The following is a 26,201-nucleotide window of genomic DNA, read 5'->3' on the forward strand; positions in this document are numbered from 1 at the left end:
AATAAATAAATATATATATATATATATTTATAAGAAGAACATTTGATTTTGCATGAGGGGGGGGGGGGCAGTTAGTTATTACGATAAAGGGGGATCTGAACTAAAAAAGGTTAAGAACCACCGTTCTAGTTGTTGCATAGATCCCTGCATTACATTTGGTTTCATTCATTTTAATTTTAATCGTCAATAATTGTTGTCTTCACTCTCGTTGGATACACATGAATGATGAATTGGTAGGTTACCTATACGTTACCTATTATAGGTACCTATATGCATTGCACATTGTCAAATTCCTAAGGCGACCCATCAAAAACATTAATTGGGATCCCCGCTCTGTTATAAATAGGTACCTAGGCGTACTAGTGGCGGAAACATTTTATGTACTTACATACATTTTAACCGACAATGAAAATAATTAACTGTGGCAAATTAACTTAACTCAGTTAAATATCCTTCAGTTAAGTTAAAAGTTATCAAAAAAAAAACTTTTTAACAAGTTAATGCCCACCTTTGGCAACAACAAATAGGCGTCTGGTCGACAAACGCAATACACACACGCTTCCGTACACACACGCACGCACACAGTTGTACCATCATATTATTATATTATATTGTTATGTACAACACGTATTTATATTATTATTGTCAGGATTGATGTATGCAAGTATAAATATGATATCATAACAAACATTGTACATTGATAAGACCGTTGTCGGGTCAGCGGGGCACTCCTAATCGCGGCGGCAGAGTCCATCACTCACCGTGTCGGAACACGCCCGCAGTTACTCACGGGCTCAATAACTGCGCACACACGCAACGCGGCCCACCCGCAGTGTACCTACCTATACCTAATATTATTATAATATAGATCGGAGTCGTACGCGACAACAATAATTCATAGAGCGCCGACAATCGTCTCGTCGCGTCACCCGTCATCGTCGTCATCATCATCATCATCGATCGATCAGTCCACGAAATCGTTCGTTCGTAGCGGAAAACCCGTTTCCTCTGCAGTCGTCGTCGGCGACATGAAGACGACCGTCGCAGTTGTAGCCATCGCGCTGTCCCTGTGCGGACTCTTCCCGTTCGTCACAGGTACGTATTATAATATTTTAGTGACCACGCTACAATTTCATGCGACGTCCTCCGCACCCGAAATTTTCGATTTTTTATTGTTAATTTTTTTTACCATTTACACACCATATATACGTACTTCTACACCAATAAAGTTTAACCGCACGTCGTACGACCGTTTTACGACCGAGCAATATCCCGCAATAAGTAACGGGCCTCATAATATCGTACATTATACCTATATAGTTTATCATTGCGACCGGACGACGTGTGCGCGCGAGTGGTGCAGCGGAGATTTCCATTTGCAAATTGTGTTTTCCGTCCGCGCGCGCTTGGTGTATGATAACTAACGTCGCCTTAATCTCAGGTCCGCAACACATATTATTATTATAATATATACGCCGCGTATAAATCCGACCGCCATTACGCCACTGAAGTCCATAAATACACACAATATTTACACGCTATATATCATGGTGTATACCTACATAATGTTATATACTGCACCAGCGGCGACTTGTATACACATCTACGCAGCACACATTACCTAATACGTATATCTACGGATCGGAGTAATTAATGGTTGCCGTTGTAATAGGTGTATACTATACTGTGTACTTTACTCTGCTTTTTGTCATCGTCGTCGAACGTCTTGAAACAATACCAAAAATTGTACATGTGATGACGTATAATAGGAGTATTTAGACGCGCGCGTCGATGGATATGCTCTGGACGGGAGTATGATACGCGTACATTGTACAATAATATGATCACCATAATGATGGTAATAACCAGGCGCGTAATCGGTAGGGGGTGGTGGGGGGCTAGGTGTGTTCCCTTGGCGTATGAGCACCCGATAAAATTAATTCGTATTATGAATCACTTAATCTATGAAATAAAAAGGAATAACTGATTTTTTTTTTTTTGAGCACGCTTTGTTTAAGTTTTCCGGATCCGCGCCTGGTCGTGATAATGTCGTCTTGTACATTAAGACCATAATAGTATTTTCGCAAATTTATCGATGGTTTTAGTATATTATGTTATCGACCCTCTTGAATCTGCAGATTGGGATTTATATACAAAGTTACTCCCAAAATCTATCCCCTCCAAAATACGTATTATATGATGTACCCCCGCGCACATCTCCCACGTCGCGAATAACTGCTAATAAGGAACTCACCCTTATCAGTTATCTCTGAGACCAATAATATCAGTTATAAGGTCAATTGTTTTTCTCAACATCATTGCGTTGTACTCAACGGTATAATAATTATTATTTATTGTAATTTGAACTCTTGAAATGTTCCCTATTAAAGAACAGTTTTAATACAATTAATCCAGTTTTATAAACATATTTATTTTCAAAGACTAAATTTGCGTAGGTGCCTATAATAGTTTGAGGATAACGTGGTCTGCCCATTTTGTTTTTACAAATAAAATATATTAACGTCAAAGAGCAATATTGTTTTCGTGAGTAATATTTACAATGCAATCTACAGAAAGATTGTGAAATAATGACATTTTACCTATAGTCATTGTATCGAAAAATATAATATAAAAGACGGACGTGGTAATAATCTACTGTATTCATCGTACATTGATGTTAGATTTAAAAATTTAAAATGTTTAGGTTATATGTTATAACGTTTGGCATACATAGACGCGTACCCACCGATATTTTTTTAAACTGAAGGAATGTCTTTACAATATACTTTTATCTTCAATTATTCCGTTTTCGACGTTAAGTGGTGATTTAAATTTTCAAAATCACAATACACAGGATTGATAGGTATTAGTTATATATATATTTATGTATATAATTGGTAATTTATGTATTATATAGGAATGTTGTATATTTTATTATTTTATAAAATGTTATAATCAATGTTTTAATATAGGTAATAATATACGTCATAAAACCTGTTTATCGAATATTTTACGTTTTTTAAATTTATTTAGGTATATCTTTCGTAGAAAGTAGGCAACTATTATAACTTGTAAGTACTAATAATATACACATATTATTATACATGTTATTGGCTACACCAAATTCGAAAAGCCGATAATGACGATAAAAACGTCGAGCATTTTAGTTTTAACAAACATAATATTTTCAACGTATCCAACGAAAATAATCTGGTAGAAATCAACTTAAATTTACTGTACTTGGGTATTTTGGGTAGTATGCTGGTAGTTTGTGTTGAGTAATACTAAGACTCGTGATCAAAAATGAACACACATTTTTTTTTTGGTTTCATTCAGGTGGGAGCACTAAATAATGGGGCACCAAAATCGCGGGGCCTGGGGCATGTGCCCCGCTCGCCCCGACGCTTGGCTCCGGCACTGGACTACGAAATATATATATATATTTATACTAAACGGGCTGCATACTGTGCCATGAAGGCAAACGACTATCGATGTATTTGGAATAGGATGGGACGGTCTATGAGGAAAAGGTCAATAGACTATACTGTTTATTGACTAAAGTCAAAATTTAAAGTAATAAATGACCGCATGATAAGCTCCAATCCATCTATTTATTACCTATCGATACACACACACACACACACACAATACCATACAAAAATCGAATGTGGTCGGGGGCCACGATGTGTCAGCCCAGGATATTTTATATTATATTAACATTTCTTTTAAAGAAAACTAATAATATACCTATAATACAGGTTTTGGAAAAACATTATAGGTATTTGCATACAAATTTTCCTAAAATTAGCAGTAATATTCTGGTTAAAGTATGAACTATACTTGTTCAAGGCTTATCTATATAATTTGAACATTTCATACATTTTTAACTACAAATTAGTGGTTTTGTCAAAATTTTAACATTAAATGTGATGCTTATAAAAAATAATCGTGCATATATTATATCGTTAGCATTTTTAACTAGCTATAAACTTAGGAGGAACCTTGTACTACATTTTTAAGCTTTTTGACCGTATGACTAATATTTTATCAACATTTTTAGATAAAAAACTAAAGCTAATTAAAGACAATCCAAAGTTACAAAACAATTTTTTTTAATAATAATTTTACAGTTTTAACAAATTTTAATTTATTTGTTTTTCCCAATTATTTTAATAAGTATACTTAGGTATACCTACTTAGAATTATCAATTTCGACCTCTCAAAAGTATTGAGAATTATTAGAGTGGACAAAATAAAAATAAAATTCTAATTTTTTTTCAAACCTCCCCCCCCCCCCTCCGCAAATGAAAAATCTTGCGTACGCCCCCGCATCCACTGCTTCACACTATATTATCAAATACGTAATTATACTTAAGCAATGTTTTTGATATGGACTTGTGGACTGTGGTTAGGTTCAATAAATGAATAATTATAGGTGAAAAAGGAAATTACCTATATTAAAAGATAATTAACGTAATTATTTTACATCACCAATCGCGCGGTCATATCGGAATGTCCGCAGTTACTCGCGGGCTCAATAACTGCGCACACGTGCAACACGGCCCACCCGGAGTATACAATATAAAGATCGGACGAGTGCCGACAATTCGTCTTGTCTTCCCTCATCATCATCGTCATCATCGATCGATCCATCCACGAAATCGTTCGGCCATCGCGGAAATCCGTCTCCTGTTCAATCTTCGTCGGCGACATGAAGACGGCCGTCGCAGTAGCCATCGCTCTGTCCGTGTGCGGAGCTTTTCCGTTCGTCGCGCGTCCGGCAGGTATTATATCTATATACGTAATAATGACACACACGTCTTATAATAATTGCATTATTATTGTTATAGCTATTGATTTACACGCGACGTCACCCACCCCCAACATCCACGTGTTTTATTTTTGTTTATTTTTCACATAGGCGCCTACCAAATATTTAACCGCACCCGCCCCCGAAGTATAAGATCGTTTTACGCTAATAAGTAACGGGCCGCATGTTTTATAGTATATTATTTAATCATTGCGGCCGAAAGACGTGTGCGCGAGATGTTCATGGAGTTGTCCCCACTTTGTCCGACTGAATTCAAAACACCACCAAATAATTGTAAATTAATTGCAAATAATTGCAAATCGAGTAGTAGACTTCATGTAGCCCCCCCCCCCTCCCAATTTGTCCGGTCGACTTAAAAACACCACCAATTGATTGTAAACTAATGCGCGCGAGTGGTGCAGCGGAGATTTCCATTTTCAAATTTTATTTTCCATCCGCCCACGCGTATGATAACTTTTTGACGTTGCCTTAGTCTCTGCAGGTCATCCACACCAAATAATATTATTATTATAATCATTGGCTATAAACACATTATTATATTTATATGGGAACGCCGGAATTCGGTACGGGATGTGCCCCGAAGAAAATGGGGCACTCTCCCTTAATAATTGGGACTTAACGAACATGACCTGTTGAATAACCCTTTTAAAACTGAATAATCTATTTTTATGGATATAAGTATTGTTCATGCCTAATCCCCGTGGATCATAATTTTTACTAATTATTTTCTAGCTGTAACGTTAAACAAGGTCTCAGAATGAATAAAAGTCGTACCAACTAGCCACGGCACACCTGACACAGCCTGTGCGCAAGCCTATACGATTATATATTGTATTAAAAATCAATGTTGTTCTTAATGATTCTATATATAACTATATAAGTATTAGTAATAATCTTCACGCCACGTATAAAAATCCATCCACCATAATGCCACTGAAGTCCATATAATCATTAAATACCTACACACAATATTTATTATTATATTATACACACTATATATTATTATCCTGGTATGTATACCTACATATTATTATACGTGTGTATAGCACCAAAGCACCAAGACGACTTGTATGCATATCTACGCAGTACACGTTACCTAATACCCATACGAATATCATCTACGGATTGGAATAATATTAATGGTTGCCATTATAATACATATATATATATTTTTTTATTGGGTAACCCGCGGCAACATAGGCCATTGGGTGTGGGGGAGGGCACTGTAGATTTTTAAATTGGGTAGGTTGGTACACGTGTGTGTTGTGTTTTGGCAGAATTTCTAATGGGGCACCCGTAGGTTTCTGCCGTGCCCCGGGTGGGGGATGGTGGCACTTGTTCTCCGGACACCGTGACTTGCCAGAAGAAAAATGCCGCCCGCGGCCGAGGTATCGAACTCGGGTCGGCCACTCCGTCCCCCTTATAATATATATTATATAGTATCATATTATGTACTTTACTCGGCTTTTGGTCGGCGTCTTCGTCGAACGTCTCGAAACAATATCAAAAATTAAACAATGTAATGGCGTATAAAAGGTGTATTTACTATTTTGATTTTAGACGCGCTCGTCGATGCTTTCGTTATGCTCTGGACGAAAGTATAATACACATATAATAATATGGTCACCATAATAATAATGGTGTAGACCAGGCGAGGATTCATGAGGGTGGGGCCATGGGTTCTCGGGCATCCCCTATCATCTAAGCCACAACTAAAATAAATATGTATTATAAATTACTCAGTCTACTAAATAGAAATTGGTATAACCAATTTTTTTTTTTTTGAGCATGCTCTGTAAAAAACGTTTGATCCGCGCCTAGTGATAACGTCTCGTCTCAACATCATCATCGGGTTGTTCTCAACAGTATTATTATTATTATTAACCGTAATCTTAACCCTTGAACTCTTGATATTATGTTCTCTATTAAGGAACAGTTTTCACACAATTCGTCCAGTTTTATAAATATGTTTATTTCCAAAGACTAAATTTGCGTAGGTTCCTATAATTGTTTGAGGATAACGAGGTCTGCCCGTTTTGTTTGTATAATTAATTAAACATAAATATTAAAGAGCAATATTGTTTCCACGAGTACCATTTACAATACAATAAGAAATATTGTGAAATAATGACTATATAATATAGTCAGTGTGTAGACATAAATATTATATATATAATATTAAACAGTAGTACAACATCACCAGATTCCGTTACTAAACATAATTGAATATGTTAAATAAAAACCTAATTAATAGCTATATTATAATATTATCATGTCCTATTTTTTTATCCAATCACCTTTACCTATGTATTGTTATCAAAATGAAATAGGTACACACTACACGGTATTTCAATAAAATGATGATTAGACATATTATTATTTTCAACATACTGTTAGCTAAACGCGATTAAATGAATTAAATTACTTAAAACTGTTATTTTGAGATAGTAATTAATCAAAAAATATAATAGCTTACTTAAATTAGGTACTTACAGAGTTATATAGGTTATTAGTTTAGTATTAAAATTATAACAAAATAAACTATAGGGACTGTATGTGGGGTACTGTTCTCCGTGCAAACAATTGTTATAGTATAAACTCTTAAGACGAATGTTGATGAATAATCGCATTTGAAAAATCATTCGCTGTACAGTCTACAACAGAAAGGGACCCATAAAAATAAGTACCTACACTTCTTCTGTACGAGTGCCAAGTGGTCATTTCTTATGACTTATGAGTTACTTGAACATTGATGATAATTGATAACTGATAAAAACGTAACATCGGATTAAAACGTCAAGTCTTAATTTACTTAAGTTAAAAAATGTAAACATATACCCAACAGCAGTATAATTACTTCATAATACTAACATTTATATTACACATGAATAACGTCATCATCGCGTATTATGATACTTTAATAAAGGTCACGAGCAACCAACACCGAGAACAGTGGGCTGTATCACTTAAAATAGGCATAAAGAGTTTTTCTAAAAAAAAATCATAGCCGTACCGCAGACGTATAATATTTTATTTTTGTTTATTTAGTGCTATTAAATGTTTTAAATGGTATACATTTGAACACCATTATTAGCTACCAAAATAGTTTTGTGTTTGTTTAATATACAATGGAAATATTTTTATTGCAGTAAATTTGTCTGATTGAATTTGATTGATCCTTATATTGTGCAGCGCGCAACCATCCGGAATGGTGACTTCGGGGCTCTATAGGTTAAAAAAAAATGTAGGTATACAACTAATACTATAATAATAATATTATAATTCTATTATTGCTTCCCTCGAAATTTAATATAATTGTATAATGTATATAGCGACCAGCGACGTAGATATATAGTTGTACGTGTTAGACGAGTAAATTGGTAATTCCTTTGATAATATTATGTTCTGCTGCCGTAATACACGCTGTCTGCACAATTTTGCAGGTTTAGACTGTATTTTATATTATATAAAGTTAATAAACAAATGTAGGTAATACCGCCATCGGAGATTCTATTATTTTGTCATATTATATATTTTGTTTTTGAAATATTCACCCGTTTTGATTGTAAATTGTTAAGCAGATGATTTTTTGGAAAATGTTGATGTAGGTATTTAAATCAAAATTCAAAACACATTATTTTTCAAGTTATTAAACTTTGTGTACCTACTACTAATAACAATATCGTAGGTAGTCGACGATAACAGGTTTGGAAAGTATGGCTATAATTATTTGAAAATTAAGAAAATTCATATTAATTTATTTAGGTTTTATAATTTGTTAAATTTTCTGAATAGTATAATAAGTATACTAGTCCATTTAACAGTACCTAAATAGTATGATATCATATTACATCTATTTTAAGTTTTATGCGAAACCGTTATTAAAGACTATCATCCTCCGTTTATATTATAATAATGTGTCGATAACTCGGTATAGATATGTCATCGTCAACGTATTCGAAAAAATCATTCGATAAATAATTTACAGTAAAAATGTGCAAAAAACAAAAAAATAAATACTTATTTATCTCCGCAGGACACTCCTTGCCTTAAACGGTAAAAAATTCTAAGTGCCTGTTAGAGATGAATATAGTCCTTGAGTATACTTAAAAATGTCAAAAATTGGAATGTAGATAAACGCATTATTAAAAAATAAAAGGCTGATGCTTCGGGGATCACCTTGTATATATTATTATAAAATATTATGCTGCTGTTAGCTTTCCGATCAATTAAGTTAAGCCACGCGTATAATATAAGCGCATGCAATATTTTTGTTTATACAGAACTTATCATATTATAACATCGAGTTTTCGATAACCCGTCAAACGAATTTGGTTTCAATGAAACCATGTTGTCCGTGGAAAATTCGCATTATATTTTTCCAAAACCCCACGACTCATCATTACTTACATACATACATTTTAAGTAATTACGTCATAATCGTGATTAGACAATAGATTTTTACATTATTATTCTAACCGTATAAACGGCGATGATAATTAAAATTTTTTTTTTCAACTCGCATAATATTATAAAATGTGTTGAGCCGCTAAAATGTATTTGAATAACAAAAAAAGAAATTTGAAATAGTTTGTTTACGCGGGAGACTATATTATATACATTGCATTCGTCGACTAAAAGCTAGAGAAAATGTTTATAAACTTTTTTTTAAATCATTATAAGCCCTAACGCCCCTAACACGATATTATGTCTGCAGCTGTATTTGAATTTTTAATATTTAATAAGATTTTTCCGATGTTATAATATATTTTATATGCACGCTATCAAATAGGTAACTATTATAACTAGGTAGTGCGACGATACCCACAAGGCCGCAGTTCCGATTATAATACTACATTATAGTATTATATGTATATCTATGAAATACAATGTCTCAATTCATTTAAAATACCGAAAGTATTGTCTGTCTATAATACACATATTGTGATCAAAAATTTGCAGCTGTACAATTTTGCAGAGTTATCAATTGAAAATTGGAAGACGATGATAAATCTAAGCATTCAAAAAATTATTCTAATACAAAAGTTTTCAATTATTTTATACATTTCTAGACATTTTATGCGTTGGTCATGAACACAATGCCAATAGTTGAGTGATGATTTCAAAATTTATCAAATATATAATTTAGTTTTAGTATAACTATATTAAATATTTAGTTCCTAACACGATGTGACCAACCTCATAATAAAACGTAAAAACTTGTATAAAATTCCAAAAGTGCAAAAAATATGCCAAAATTCTAATTTAAAAGTTCATAAAACTATTGTTATGCAAGCGTTTTGAGAATGTTAATATGCCTACCAACAATTATTATATCATATAGTAATTTATACTATAATCCTAGTGTTGTTAGTTGTTTTAATAATTTAAAAATATAATAAAATATAGTAGTACATATTATTATCATGGTTAACTTGTAATATATTTTTGAACGTCAATTATTGTGAAAATGTGTGTGAACTTCAATTTATAATAATAATATACGGCACAAAAATTGTCAACATGATTCAAAAACAATTTCATATATTTACAAAATAACATACATAGTAATCGATTTTAATTACAAGTCACTATAATATCATCGTTTTCTAAATTAAAGCAAAATATATTATATTATACAAACGTGAAGATTCGCTCAAATATCAAATAGGTATTATCTACATGATTGTTATCCGTTTTATTGTTAGTTCAACATTTTGAAAATTAATTAATTTATGATTTTTAGCATAGTGGTAGGTATGTACCTATATCTCGGTATGGGTTTAATTTAATTTAAATTTTAGTCGTACTGTCAATAAATCCGGCTTTAAGCCTTTTTTCCAACCAATAACGAATAATTCGATTTTGAAATGTGTCAGATTTGATAAATCCGATCTTGCATTAATTTTGAAACTAAAACGATATTTCTTTCTTTCTTTTTTTTTTTTGTTTAATCGAATTTTCAAAGAACATATTTTAAATTGATACACAAATTAAAGCCAAGAAGCCAAATTTAATTACCAATTAATATTAAAGGAAAGAATTATAAAAAAAAAAAAAAATAATAGATTTCTTCATTTCTTGATATTATGAATATAATATTTTTATAACGTGAGTACAATATTCACGATTTTATAAATAATGTACTTCTCCGTTTTATCATTATTATTTCGTCGTAAATTTATAGTTTATTATATTGACATTGAATAAGACCAAAACATATAATACGATCAGTGGCCATATTGCCATAACGTCGGTCGTGTCGTTGTGTTGTGATTGCATCTGATAACTCGTTTATTGCTCAACATATACGAAAATGGTCCAAATAAATATGTCTTTCGGCGTTTTTGTATAAACTTGCCGATAAAGTTTCGAACGCAGAAAAGGTTCTCTTGGACTAAACGTCCATATCTGTTAACATAAATAATATACCATAAAATGTTCGATTGCAATCTATTGGGGGGAGTATATATTTTCGTATTATATTATCTAAAAACATATGAAAGGAGTTTTCGATGAAATCATATTGGTATATATTTGTAGAAAAAAATGTCCAGAGAACGAAGTTAACCCACGACCATAATACAAAATTATTTTTTTCTTATATAATATTATAAAAAAACGAACAATAAGATAGGTTAACATGAAATTATAATGACACGTGTGCTTATATGAACATTTCGTATTAAGTCCTTCCAAGCGGTCGTTTTCCAATATTACTACATAATAATATATCGGGCTTTCGGTGACTAATAATTACATTTTTGTTTTAGTCGCCTTACCGGTAGCCGGAGATGGGCAAAATGAAAGTGTGGCGACTAACACTGAACTACAGACCACCACTGTTCTACCTGTAGATACTACGACCGAGAGTGTGTCCCAGACCGCCGTCGAAGCAGTAGAGTCCACGACCGAGAATGCGGACCAGACCACCGCCGCTGTACCTTCAGACACCACGACCGACATTGTGAACGAGACCACTACCGAACCAGCAGAGACCACTACCGAACCAGCAGAGACCACGACCGAGGATGTAGTCCAGACCACCACCGAACCGTTAGAACTCGCCACCAGTGAAGCAACAACGGCTGTAAATAACACATTGCCGGCAGAAGTTGTCAAGGACAAGTTGAGCGAACAGATCAGAAAAATTCTGAAACACTACCAGCACCCTGACCCCGTTGGCTTTCCAGGCGCCCCAATTCCCGATCCACTAAGCATACCCCCAATGAACAAAGATTTTGGCGTGGCGTTCATGACGTTCAAAAACATGACTGTACACGGACTATCCAAGTTCAAAGTGGAAAATGTCAACGCGGACTTGAAAAACATGCGAGTAAGTGTTTTTTGATAAAAAAAAAGAAAAGAAAAGCAAAAAGAGTTCTGTCCATAATTAATATTGATCATAACAATATTATGTCATCAGGAAGGTTAAACACTATAACTAGGGCTGGGATTTCGATACACTTTGAATTGTTTTCCAAAGCTTACTGTGCAATGTTCGTATTTTGACAAATTTGTTCTATGTACTTTTAAATGAAAGTAGGAAAGTTTATTTTGCATTTTTTTTAGTTTATACGTCATTTTCTTAATTTTTTAGGGCATTTTAGATACGAAATATGAATTTGAAATTTGAAATTTTATTTTAAAACTTTTACTCGCCAACATGATTTTTATATAACAAATTATAAAGTAGGTACTCGTAATTCGTATTATAGTATATTATACTATTATATTATCGGATAATATATAGTTGAAACGACAAAACATAGGTAACGAGTAGCTATATATAGGTAACGTCTACGGTAAAAGTCGATGAGATCTAGCTATCTTTACAAATTTAATTTTTACTAATTTCAAATACTGTTTCAAAAAACAAAAATACGCTTGCAATATATTTGTATACTAACTTTTTTGAGGTTTTCGAGTAGTTTTTGAATTTTTAAGGGCATTTTTATGATTTTTTAGGGCTTTCAAATACCAATCCTAACTATATAACCAATGAACTAAAACTGCAATAATAACTCTTGAGTTATTGAATTTATAAAACTTACCAGGCCGTTTCAAATTATTACGTAAGACCATATCGAGACAAACTATATATATTTTCACTTTTTTTGAATAAAAACACGCCGAGGTTCGTTTTACAACCTTAAAATATTACATCAATAGTGTTTCTACTGCGAGTCTCGAATAAAAATTATGTTAACTATAATAATATCGAGACCACGCAATAACCAAATTAATATTGTATAATATTATGTAAGTATAGGTGAAACTAAATCGTAAATTGTATCATGCGTACAGTTAGATCGGAAACATACATAATATCTATGTTTCGGACAACAAGGGCGTTTTCACCAGGGTATGTGGGGTTATACCTCCCCCCTTTGGCTTATTTTTGTGTCATATAAAATGGAGTCGAATCCACTTAATTGGGACACTTCGGACGGTGATCTATTTGTCCCCATTGTCCGACTGTCCCGATTAATCCAATAGTTTTACATACAATACGCATAATTCGTTCGGGACTGCAGTCATCTACGTCCCCATTAAGCGTTTGTCCCCTATATGTGCTGTCCCAATTAAGCGGATTCAAATTTATCTTATGATAGAGCAATGAACATATATATAATATACCAGCTGATCCTGTGCACTTCGTTGCCCGTTAAATGTACCAACCTATATGACTCAAACTTTGTTCAATTCGTTATTTAATATTCGGTGTATATACGGTGTTCAAAATTTATCTTAACTTTTCTGTTGCCTGGAATAAAAATTCTGATTCACAGCAGTATATTATCAGGCAGGCAATCTACCTGCGGTAGATCTCGGACCCAGTGTGGTTTGTACGTAAGTGTATGATTTAACTCTAAAGTATCAAAGTTATACCAAGTTTATTTTGATATAATACGGCGGATTAATGTTATCAATTAATACACAATCCTAACTTAACCTAACCTAACGTAAAAAATGACAACTCTTAAACAAATTGTGATTGTTCAACTCCTTTTTGGTGTAACTCACTGCAGTAAGTGCAACTCAGCCACCCTGGTAGGCAATGTGTGAAAATTCGATTTGATGCATTGCTTGTACCTGATCTGTCCGATTAACTAATAGCAACCAATAACAAATAAATACTATTTCTATTAATTATTTCTCCTATAACCAATAGCAACCATTTATAAACAAATTTTTCCATCGTAAATATCAAAATCCCTATTTGAGCACTTCTATTAATTGATCGTAGCGTGATGTTATGTAGCCTTCCTCGATGTATGCATTTATATGGACTATCCAACAAAAAAATAATTTTTCAATTCGAACCAGTATAGCCCCTTACAGCCCCTTACAGCCCTTTTTTGGTATTAAAAAGTAGTCTTTGTTTTTTCTCAGTATCTCAACTATCTATGTACCAAATTTCATTTAAATCGGTTCAGTATAGTTTCGGAGCCTATTCAGTACAAACAATCAAATCTTTCCTCTTTATAATATTAGTATAGATATTATATATACATAGCGTATATATTCACCGCTGTATAGATCGTAGTCTGAGAATAGAAAAAATGAATATCATCCCCCCCTCACTTTCAAAAAAGTTGAGCACGCCACTGTAAGACAATATAACGTGTATATTATAGTGGATACATACCATAAATGTAATAATTTAGAGTGCCTACATACGCGACATTTGGATTCATCACATAGGCTGAGCCCCGGGACATAATAATATTATGCTCTTTAATAATGCATTCATTAGAACAGTAACAATATATGAAATTTTTCAGTAATTATAGCCACTTTTTTTACTGTTGAGATTTTTATTGCAGAAAATGCCGATTATAGTAACCTAAATTGATAAATCGAAATTCGAATGGGTATAATTTCGAGTTATTAATAATTAATATTGTGTGCATGTGTACTAAGGACGTCGCTGTCTACGCATACCTATACCAATTAAGTTTTGAAGTTTTGGGGGCTATACTTACGTTTCACATATAATTTCAGTATTTTTTTACTGAAATCCATGACAGTGTATATGCCACTTTGTTTGACTGCAGTCGCAAAATGCCGTTCCATTTCCAAAATCCATCCTATTGCCTACCTACATTATTACGGTTGTACCAACATGAATAGCCTATAATAATATTATAATCTATAGTATAGACTCTACACCGACTATGCCTAATATAATAACAGCTACAATACTCCAATATCTGGTGTATAGTTTATGCCATATTATGCCTTTTTGAACTCGGGCTACACGCCTCACGTTCTTCGGCCATATTTTCACAAGAGTTATGATATTTATTATTATAACATCAACTGTGTATGACTCTATATACATATTTCTCTTAATACGTCATCGGTGTTTAATAATATATGATAGAGGTACAGTCCGCGATTACCATTGCAACGCCGCACTCAATCGAGTCATTATTGGCATTCCGATGCGGCGCTCCGACAAAGTAAATATTTTATCCGAGTTAGGTACCTACCCAAACCTTTTATACATGAATAATGATACGTTTTGACGCGTGAGTTCGTTTGAAATATACCCTCAGCTATTTGATCATTTCTTTGAAACCGTATACCGTCAGTACACGGAAAAAAATATTAACCAAATAAATTTGGGTGACAACAATTTAGTTGGTCTAATTATATTTTAGTGAGGCTTGATACAACTATGTACTGACATTTACTATAAAGTTATGGTCAGACATTTAGTAGTTGTACCAATAAAATATAGTTGGCATGGTTAAATTATATTTAGGTACAACAAAAATAAATGGTTAAATAAGCTAAAACTTATAGTTAATATTATTTAGATGTATTACTAATAATACTAGTTGAAGTAACTAAAACTGGTGTCTGCATATGTCGAGAGCTAAACGATTAGGTATTGTTACTATATTATTCAGTTGGGATAATTATAAAATTAAGTTTTATTATTCTTGTCATACTATTTTTAGATGCATAAGTAAATACATACAACATTTCGCGCGTGTCCATTGTCCTAACATCCGTACGTCGCGCATTATCCGTTTATATAAAAATTACCCATAACATCACTGTTGTTATTTTCATTCACTCATCACTGCAATAATTTCCAGTTTCCACTGCACTTTTGAATTTACTTGTGTCGTGATGTACTAATGTGTATACATAAGTAATAGATGTTTGACCGTTCTTTTGTACCTAACTATTTTTTTATATCGTGCTTGTACACGGTACAGTCAGAATTATAATCGTATATTCTTATACCTTCCACCTGACTTCCGTCGTCGTCGTCTGCGTATAATTGTTGATCGACTTCTTTTGCAATGGATGAATTTACTGTTGGTGTGCTGATTGAATGGGGATTTGAGGAACTCATCGATACGTTTAAAGGTAATTATTATATTTTATTATTTATTTTTTTTGTTTGTAAAATTCATAAATTACTAACAAGTTTATATTATTAAGATATACAGTTTTGAATGTATCTGCTTTAAATGTTTTATAATTCTAAGTTCTAACAAAATACATACCTACTTATGAGTTAAAGGAATAGCCTATACGTAGGTAGAATTATTTGACTCAAAAATGAATGTTTCAATTGTCACTAACGTATTAATCTTAGTGTTTTTAAATGTAACTAGATGAAGAAATCGGTAAAGATGACTTTTTGTCATTAACGGAACTAATGGTAAAAGAATTAATACCAAAGATGGGTAAACGTTCATCATTTTATAGTAAACTAACTAGGCTAAAAGAAATTCAAGTGAGTAAATAAGTTATTATACCTACCTACCTATGTATACCTATTTTAGAATTATATATATAAACAACAATAACTTGTCAAATCAGTCCCTGAAACACTTTATACTTATAACCAATACCTATACATATTATTTCATATTTCTTGTCCACTTGGCAGTAGTTATGGAAATTTAAATCTTTAATCTATATTAAGTATTATCATTAAATATAATATAATATATATCATATAATTCTATAAAACATCAGTTAATACTTCAGTATGTACAATGATTAATAAATTGTACAATAACTATTTGACCATTAATTATTACTTTAAATAGAAAGTGTTTTTAATACCTACCAAATTGATTATTTCAATAAGTTTTTTTAATTTAAGATAAATACTCGACTAAGTATCTCATATTAAATGGATCACCTCAAAATACTCAATAAATATTCTTATTTTAACCAATAGGAATCGATCAAATATACTGAAGCATCTATACCTATTGAAATTTCACCTTTAGTGCTGGAAGATCAAATAAGTAGGTTCAAAATCTTAAAAGATTTATTTTTCTTAATACACTTGAATATTTTTATTTCATATAAATATCTAGGTGAGCATGTAGACAAAATAAATATATCAGACATAACAAACTTTGAATTGCACGATGTTGAAGGTGTAAAAAATAATATTGATTTATTTTCCGATGAAAATGTATTTGGTAACACATCACTGCTTGAATCTTATGATAATACAAAAATATCACTATTTATAGGCGGTAGTTATCAAGGTAGTTCTACATATTTTTGTATTAATGTAGTATATTCATTAAATTTAAATCATAAAATTTAGATCCTGGAAAAAATTTGACCAACCATATTGGCACTTCAAATAATGACTGCCATCAATCATTAAGTACTGATGAAATTGTTGAGGTTTAAATTACTTATTTATTTAAAAAAAAATAAGTCAGAACTTGTACTTAATCTATTATTTTTGTTTTATTCTTTAGGCCAATAAAGCAAAAGATTATATAAGTAAAATATTGAATAAATATAGTGATGGGAAAGTAGTACTAAATTATTATGAGTCTGTTGGTACATTAAATCAATTCATTAGAAATAGTTTATCTTCCATCATTATTAAACATGAAATTCAGCAGTCTATCAAAATTGAAAAAAATAAATTTACACTATTAGCAAAAGGTAGAATTTCTGAAGAGTTTTTAGTTTGTTTTTACCGTTACACATTTATAAAAAGACTAATTTTTTATGATTTAAATTTTAAACTAAAGGCATTGAACAATTATTTCTAAGTGAGACTGGTCAAACCTATTTTACCCCTTATTTTAAAGATGGAAATAATGTACACCCAATGCGAGGGAAACTATATGACAAATACTGTAATCTACGAAAGCAAATTAAACAAATAAATCCATCAAAGGTTATTGTAACAACACAGTCGACAGAAAATGATATTTTAATTGATGACGGTATTAATTTCTTAATGTAAGATAGTAAATATTTTGTATTTATTTTAACTTGTAATATCCAATTATTAGAGTGTAAAGAAAAAATATTGTGGCTTAAGAACAACACACAACCTACCCTTACTTTACATAAATATTGGACTGAGACATCAAATTATAGATTGACAATAAAAGAAAATTGTATCGAACTTTATCCTGCTTTTAAAAGTCCTACTGGTCATTTATTAGTGAGTTTTGTATTTAAATGCTTATGTAAATAATACAATATTGTGTACAATGAAATTAATGTATTAACGTTGGTATTATAATATTATCTATGGTTTTACTAAATTTGTATAACATGTTTATATTTTATCAAACAACATTGGATTTACTTGTATTATTACTGTTATAGATTGAGATTGATTTCCAGACTTTGTATCCTGGAAAAGATAAACTCCTATTTCATAAGTTTGATGTATTTAAAGTGAAGTTAATCAAGTATATTGATAAACTAAACAAACGTTTTTCATTACAAGACGAGTCTACTTTACTTTCCGAACTTAAAACCCCGTCAAGGCCAGGTAATTACTAATTACCTAGTTAATATTTTATTTAATATATTTGTTTTATCTTCAAATACAATTGTATTTTTTAAGGTAATGATAACATATCTGTTCTTAAACTTTTGCCTCAACTTTTTCAACCATTAACAATCAAGTTGGACAAAAAGCGTAAACGAGACGGTAAACATTCAATTTGGAGACCATCAAAGGCTGAACAGGCAGATTCTTTTGTTTTATTTATACCTGTAAGTTTCATTAATAAATAGATTTCAAATAATTTTAAGTGTTACTTATTTATGTTTTTAATTATTAATTAAATATAATTTTTTGGTAAATTTTATTTCAGGATGTCTCAGAATTAAGAAATGTTCATGCCCAAAAAATAGAGAAGGCAGTTCAATATGGTACAACATTACAACCATACATAATAATTGTTGACAACACTGACATTTATGCTGTGATCAACAGCATATATTACAAGTTGGAAACACCGTTAAAAGCGTTAGATGTTTGTTACAAATCATATTTTGCTCTGAATTTAAACTATCCTCAAGAAAGTGAACAAATTTGGTTGTTTATCCAAAACTATTTCTTTGATACAACACTCAAGTCCGATAAACATGTTTTATTTGTTAAAACATTTATCAACGATTTAAAAAACATGTAAGCTGTCATTAGGTAGTAAATGCCCACTTGTATTAATATACCTACCTAATATAAAGTAATATTAGGTGTTATACAGTTACTTGTAGTCTACAATGTAGACATTTACCGAATTAAATATTTTATTTTTTGTTAATTTATTGTTTTACTTTACAATAAGTAATTTAATTTAAATTAAAAAAGTATATTTCATTTGAAAAGTTTAATAAATACCTATTACAAATATTAGACGACTTTTGAATACAAAGATGCCTTCTTGTTTTTTGTGCAACACTAAATTCAACTTAAATTCTCATTTGTTAATACATATAAATATTTTTCATGATCCAAAATCCATAGGGGAATTTAAATGTAATGAATTAAACTGCTTTAGAATTTTTAACTCTTTTCATTCATTTAAAAATCATTTAAATCAACATATTAATGTAGACACACAATATATTATAGACACACCTCTTTCCTGTAATTTGCCTGTCATAACAACATCTTCTCAAGGAACCTCTGATTTAAACGATTTCCATTCTATCATTGAAAATTATAATTACCCTCCAAAACATTGTCCAGAACCAATTACAATTACTGAATTTATTGAAACACTTCAATCCAGTACAGTTTCTTTAGCATCAAAATGGTATAGTAATAATTCAATTCCCAGAAAAATAATTCAAACACTATTTGATGACATTCAGTTTTTTAATGATTCATTTTTATGTAATTTGAAAACAAAAATGTTAGAAATCATAAATTTAAACCAGATTGATTCTAATCAAACAAAAGATTTGTTTTGTATGTTTGATGAACTTTCCAATACATTTTCTAATATCAAGTCTGAACATCTTCGTTTCAAAATGTTTGATAAAATGGGAGTTTTAATTCGTCCAAAAATGGTTGAAATTGGGTATAGATTAAATGACAAGCTAAGAAATGGACGTGTTATATTTGAACCAAAAACAGTTACAATGTCTTTTATTCCATTGAGGTCTGTTCTTAAAGTTCTATTCCAAGATTGTAATTTATTTCATGTGATTCTTGAATTTATGAACCACCTAGATTCTAGTTCAATGTGTAGCACTATTAGTAATTTTGTTCAATCCCAACTGTGGCAAAGTAAATTAAAAAAAAATCCAGGAAAAATATTAATACCACTATTTTTGTACTTCGACGATTTTGAAATAAATAATGCATTGGGATCACATGCAGGAACTACTAAACTAGGGGCTGTTTATGTATCCTTGCCATGTTTGCCTCCTGATTTGGCATCTTCATTGGAAAATATATTCTTGGTACAATTATTTAAATCCAATGATAGACAAGAATTTGGAAATCAAGTTATTTTTGCAGAACTTATATCTGAATTAAATTTTATAGAGAATGTAGGGATTGATATATTATATAATGGTGAAATGTATAGAGTATTCTTTTCTTTAGGCTTAATTTTGGGTGACAACTTAGGTTTGCACTCCATACTAGGGTTCACCGAAAGTTTTGTTGCACAATTTCCCTGTCGTTTTTGTAAATCACCAAAACTAGATTGTCATCATCAAGTTACTCAAGTCGATGGGGTGTTAAGAAATAAAACCAATTATGATGAGGACATTTCAATTAATAATATTACTCTTACTGGTCTAAAAGAGCAATGTTTTTAATCAAATAAATTCATTTCATGTGACTCAGAATTTTGCAGTTGATATTATGCATGATATTTTAGAAGGTGTGTGTAAATATGATATAGGTATGATCCTTAAAAAAATGATTTATGATTTTAATTATTTCACAATTGATACTTTAAACAATAGAATTGAATCTTTTAATTACGGATCAATTGACATTCGTAACAGACCACCTCTTTTATCAACTGCTCTATTAAAAAATGGCTCAATAAAAATGTCTGCAAGTGAGATGCTTTGTTTTACAAAGTATTTTGCTTTAATTATAGGAGATTTAGTACCATTGAATTCAGAAATATGGTGTCTATACATTAGTCTTAGACAAATAATTAGTATTCTTCTGGAAAAAAGTATAAAATATGATGATATAGACCTTTGTAAAACCCTTATAACAGAACACCATGAGTTGTATATGAATTTATTCAACACAAACCTGAAACCAAAATTTCATCATATGGTGCATTATCCAATGGTTATAAAAAAGTGTGGCCCATTATCATTAATTTGGTCTATGAGGTTTGAGTCCAAACATAAGGAACTTAAAGAAACAGCTAAATCGATAACATCAAGGAAGAATGCATGTTATACATTAGCTTTGAAACATCAGCTTAATGTAGCTTATAGAATTTTATCAACTAAAAATAAATTAATTGTAAACAGTACTAAATTAGGACGCCATATTTCAATAAATGAATCAAAATTAACTCAATATAATAATTCTGAATTCTTAAATAATAGTTTTAACTTTTTAACTGATAATATTTCATTTGTTTCATGGATTAATTTTAAAGGTACATTGTATAATTATAATAATATGTCAGTCCTTTTACAATTAAGTGAAGATCCATATATTCTACCAATTTTTGGTTTAATACTATCATTGTTTATTACTCAAGATGATAACAAACCATTTATAGTATGCAATGTGTTTGTTTGTAATTATTTTAACGAACATCTTCAATCATATAATGTAACCTTATCAAGTAAATTAGTGTGTTGCTGTATTGAAAATTTAAATAGTGTACACCCAACTGTATGTGTCAAATCTAATGGTTTATGTTATATACCTAAGTAATAGGTACATGTTTTTTTTTTAATACATAAGTTTTCAATGTTATAAAATATAAACTTTATTTAGCTATATATTGCATAACATATGATAATTATTATATTCATATTTTCCATTTACTATTAAATATACATAAGTTTCATTTGATTAGGTAGGTACCTACTGTTTTTTTTTTATATAAAATTGAAATTATTCTTTAAATAACAATCTGGATGTAAAATGTATAATAAATACTTACATAATAAAAAAATATTATCAATTATTATTTTATGTTAATAAAAACAGTTTTTTTTACTTACTTTGTATTTATTTACTTTTACCACAGAATGGATTAAATTATTAATTATTACAATATAATGTAATATATTAATTATTATAAATTTAATCTATTCTACGTGCTTTTACTGCATTTACTAAATTATTTTAGAGCATTGACTATAATTTTATAGTAAGTTAACTAAAATTTTATTTTCTAGTGCAACTATATATTTTAATGCAATTGGTATTTTATTTGGCAGTTTCAACTAATTTAATTAAGGTATATAACTAATTATGAAGTCAAATTGACAGAAAATTGTGATTATATTACCTATAAAGTTTAGTTGCATTTAGTCTGAATGCATTAAAACAACTGTCATCTTAGCTATATGAAATAGTTGAAATGCAACTAACCAATATTTAGATGTGGTGACTATAATATTCTAACTATAAAAAAATAGTATCTGAAACTAAAAATATAGCAATGCCATAGGGAACTATAATTTACAGATAATGTACCTAAAATTGAAGTTAGATAAACCAAAAATTTTTTTCCGTGTATGTTTATTGGCTTCGAAATATAGAGTTATTGTCAACAGAAATAGTTTATAATGGGTTGATATAATATAAAATATTATGTTGATTATAATATTATAATAATAATATTATGTCGATATATTATAGTTTGATCAATTCACAAATATTTTATATTGTATAATAATCGTATACACTATTATATTATTATTTTGTGCAGTGTTCAGGTCGGTGTATTACTTTACATAATAGCTATAATGCTATTATATTGTTGTAACGCTCGTTTTGTGCCGCTCATATTTTGGTAACAGTTATAAATGAAAATAATTTTTAAAAAACTGAATTTTTTGTATTACGGTTGGTGGACAAACCCCAAGTGAGCAAAAATACTATGAGCTGTGTCAGATTGAGATTGCGCTATAATAATTGCAGCCAATATTATAATCATGAGCGTTGGTGGGACATAGATTGCTGCTGCCCCTCACTTACATAGTGGTTTTTATATTCAATAGTTTTTTTCAAAGCCAACTCGTGTAAATAAAAAACAATTGATAATATTCGCGGTTTTAAAATCTGTTTTAGCAGATGACATCACTAATATTGTTTTGTGCCCCCGTAGGATTATTATTATTTAACGACAAAAGATTAATCGAAATCGAATTCGTAAGTCACGTCTGTAGAAGGGTAGCGTACTGTAAAATGTTCTACCGTGAATAGCGATCACGTGTACAAAGAAAACCAAACATAATTTTATAACCAGAAATCTAATTCTTTAGGACAGTACATGATCAATAGTATTATAGTCAATAACCTTCTATCGATATAGCTTGACAAATGATGAATACATTTTTCATTTAGCTTTTCAAACGTTTCTGTACAGGGTACAGGGTGCGATACATACATAATGAATTGTTTTCTATGAGAAAACCGATTAGTGGGGAGAGGATAAAAGTATACCTACCATGGAGTACTGATGAAAGAAGTAGCATAGTTATAGCCCAAACAGCATTTTGAAATGATAATATTATAAAAACATTACAATAATAATATTTGTGATTATAACATTATTATAATGACATTGTAATAATAATATTTTTAGTCAAACATTTGCTGTCTAGGAGGGGTGGCGAAGACGGGAGGAGATCGTAAGGGACTGTACAAATATATTATGTTTTAGGTAACCTGCGATCTCCAGCACTATATACGTTCCGACCAGTGTTTAAGCGGACCTGACGAGCTGCTCTAACAGTACAAATTGTGTTCACAGGTGTACGTGCTGTTGAAAATCAGACGAATGTACGTGCTGGGCAACTACACACTGAGGTCGTGGCTTAGCCGACCGGCGTCGGGCCCGTTCAACGTGACGCTCATCGAAGTGGAAGCCGCCGCTGAGGCTGCGCTCGAACCGGACGCGGATGGCAACCTGCAGGCCACCGAGACGGAGATGGACATGCAGTTCAAGGACTGCGAGCTGGACTTCAAGAACCTGGGGTTCGCCGCTTCCATGATGCAGGGCATCATCAGCTCGATGGGATCGGTGCTGTTCGAGGGCATCAAGCCGTTCATCATCAGCGAGGTGAACACCAACCTGCGGGCGGACGTCAACGCCCAGGTGAAGGCCATCACTAGCAAGCTGCCCAAGATGACGGTACCCGTCCCGGACCTGGCGGTGGCCGAGGGCCGAAAGTACGTCCAGCGGATGGGCTTTGACCCGTACCACGTCGCGGACCGACACATCGACGAGGGCCCGCTCAACTTCACGATCACCGAGCTCACTGTGTCCGGGCTGTCCAGCTTCCACCGGGTGGGTGACATCGGGCTGCAGATCCGCGGCCCTGTGCTCCAGATGGCCGTGCACGTCATCACCGGCGCGATCAACGGGTCGCTGCGGTGGAGCTACCGGCTGGGCCTGTCCAAGACGTTCAGCCGGACGGGCGTGTCCAACTTCACCGTAGACCACATCCAGGTCCGGGCGCTGGTCAACCAGACGCTGGACATCCGCAACAAGCCGGTGCTGGAGAAGCTCGACATCGAGGTGGGCAAGATCGAGGTGCAAATGGACAGGAAGGAGCCGCTGGACTACGTCATCGAGATCGCAGTCAACTCGCTGCCGTCGCTGTTGCGGCACATCATCGTCGACGCGCTCGAGGAGCCCATCAAGGCGAAAGCGCAGACCATACTGGACGACGTCCAAGTCGAGAAAATGGTCGAGGACAGGCTGCCCGAACTCGACCGGATGGTCGGCGATTGATTATTGCCCACCCGCCGCACCATCCCTCGTCACCGCTCATTTTCCACCCACCCTTCTGCGACATGCAAGTTTTTTCTGAAAGTTGTGCGACGCTGCAAATATATTAACGATAAACGAAAATATAATATTTACAACCACCAACGCAAAAGTAGGTAGGTCATATGCCGATAATGTCTCTGTAGTTTTCCGCACCCAAATCTCTTTAAACGTTCTTCTCGCCGCAGGCTTACTCGCTGTCCGATGTGAAGGCTTCCGCTCGGTTTCCTTTCAAACCGTAGTGGTTTCCTGGGTTTCGGTATCCTCTCTTTTCACAACATATTATAATACATATCCTAACCCTTGACGAGACTTTATTCGACTGCCTCATTTGCCCGTCATTTCTCGCAGTCGTCTATCGTATAGAACCTGTCTTCTCCGTCAGCCTAATTCCCGTGCGCAGCTGCCACGTAAAATTCTCGGACACATATTATTTACCTTGAAACGTACAAGACATACAATTATTTTGCTAAACCCATACGTAATTTAAACCAATTCCGGCAACATCTACGTTTACTTCGATAAAATAAATTTTAATACAATCACCCATCTCATCGTGTGTAAAGGTATCATACTTACAATTATCACCAGGGGGTTTTTTTTTATTAAAGAGGTATTTTTATTTTAGTACCTATGGATACTTAATATGTATATTATGTTATATTTTTAAATTAGCGTCTATAAATTTCAAATGTTCAAACCGATTTCAATAATTCGATTAACACGCATATAATATAATGTAATAATATTATTACACTGTTTACGATGTTTAATTTTATGTTTACGTAATTATTATGTTTCAGATAATAATATTATAATTTTAAATTACCCACCTAACTGTTATTATAAATAACGATCTGCAATACTATAGCTAGTTTGATTAAAATGTACAACAGATTGTTTGATACAATATTTCACAAACTTAGAAATGCGTGGTAGTACATTACTCAGACGATTCGTCGTTTAGATTTTTCCACGCAGCCTTTATTGTTACGAAACGCGTATTATTATGTACCTAGGTATACATTTCGATGTTTGTTAATTATCTATTACGATTGTAACATCCTGAAAATATAATATAATAAATAATAATAATAATATGTGTAACTGTA

At 32.2% G+C, this 26,201-nt stretch overlaps 2 protein-coding genes across 3 annotated transcripts; both read left to right on the top strand.

Moving 5' to 3' along the window:
- Nucleotides 1–776: 776 nt before the first annotated feature.
- LOC132938457 (uncharacterized) lies at nt 777–26,201 on the top strand. Of its 2 annotated transcripts, none has more exons than XM_061005299.1 (3): nt 777–1,095; nt 11,605–12,167; nt 24,070–26,201. In XM_061005299.1, the coding sequence occupies exons 1-3, from the start codon at nt 1,029–1,031 to the stop codon at nt 25,051–25,053; spliced, it is 1,614 nt and encodes a 537-aa protein (XP_060861282.1). In that variant the 5' UTR covers nt 777–1,028; the 3' UTR covers nt 25,054–26,201. The 2 variants fall into 2 exon arrangements, with proteins under 2 accessions (XP_060861282.1, XP_060861281.1); XM_061005298.1 differs by lacking the exon at nt 777–1,095 and adding an exon at nt 4,632–4,784.
- On the top strand, nt 12,737–19,281 carry LOC132938456 (uncharacterized). The gene is made up of 10 exons (XM_061005297.1): nt 12,737–16,222; nt 16,474–16,595; nt 17,049–17,367; nt 17,430–17,512; nt 17,590–17,782; nt 17,872–18,069; nt 18,139–18,293; nt 18,461–18,629; nt 18,705–18,856; nt 18,958–19,281. The coding sequence occupies exons 1-10, from the start codon at nt 16,156–16,158 to the stop codon at nt 19,276–19,278; spliced, it is 1,779 nt and encodes a 592-aa protein (XP_060861280.1). The 5' UTR covers nt 12,737–16,155; the 3' UTR covers nt 19,279–19,281.

The sequence above is a fragment of the Metopolophium dirhodum genome, chromosome 2 (assembly GCF_019925205.1).
Source record: "Metopolophium dirhodum isolate CAU chromosome 2, ASM1992520v1, whole genome shotgun sequence".
Lineage (NCBI taxonomy): Eukaryota > Metazoa > Arthropoda > Insecta > Hemiptera > Aphididae > Metopolophium > Metopolophium dirhodum.

Coding starts and splice junctions, on each gene's coding strand:
- LOC132938457 (XM_061005298.1), top strand. CDS start 4,712: ATGAAGACGGCCGTCGCAGTAGCCATCGCTCTGTCCGTGTGCGGAGCT. Junction 4,785..11,604: donor GTTCGTCGCGCGTCCGGCAG/GTATTATATCTA, acceptor TTTTTGTTTTAG/TCGCCTTACCGGTAGCCGGA. Junction 12,168..24,069: donor CGGACTTGAAAAACATGCGA/GTAAGTGTTTTT, acceptor TTGTGTTCACAG/GTGTACGTGCTGTTGAAAAT.
- LOC132938456 (XM_061005297.1), top strand. CDS start 16,156: ATGGATGAATTTACTGTTGGTGTGCTGATTGAATGGGGATTTGAGGAA. Junction 17,368..17,429: donor TATAGGCGGTAGTTATCAAG/GTAGTTCTACAT, acceptor CATAAAATTTAG/ATCCTGGAAAAAATTTGACC. Junction 18,294..18,460: donor GTCCTACTGGTCATTTATTA/GTGAGTTTTGTA, acceptor TTACTGTTATAG/ATTGAGATTGATTTCCAGAC.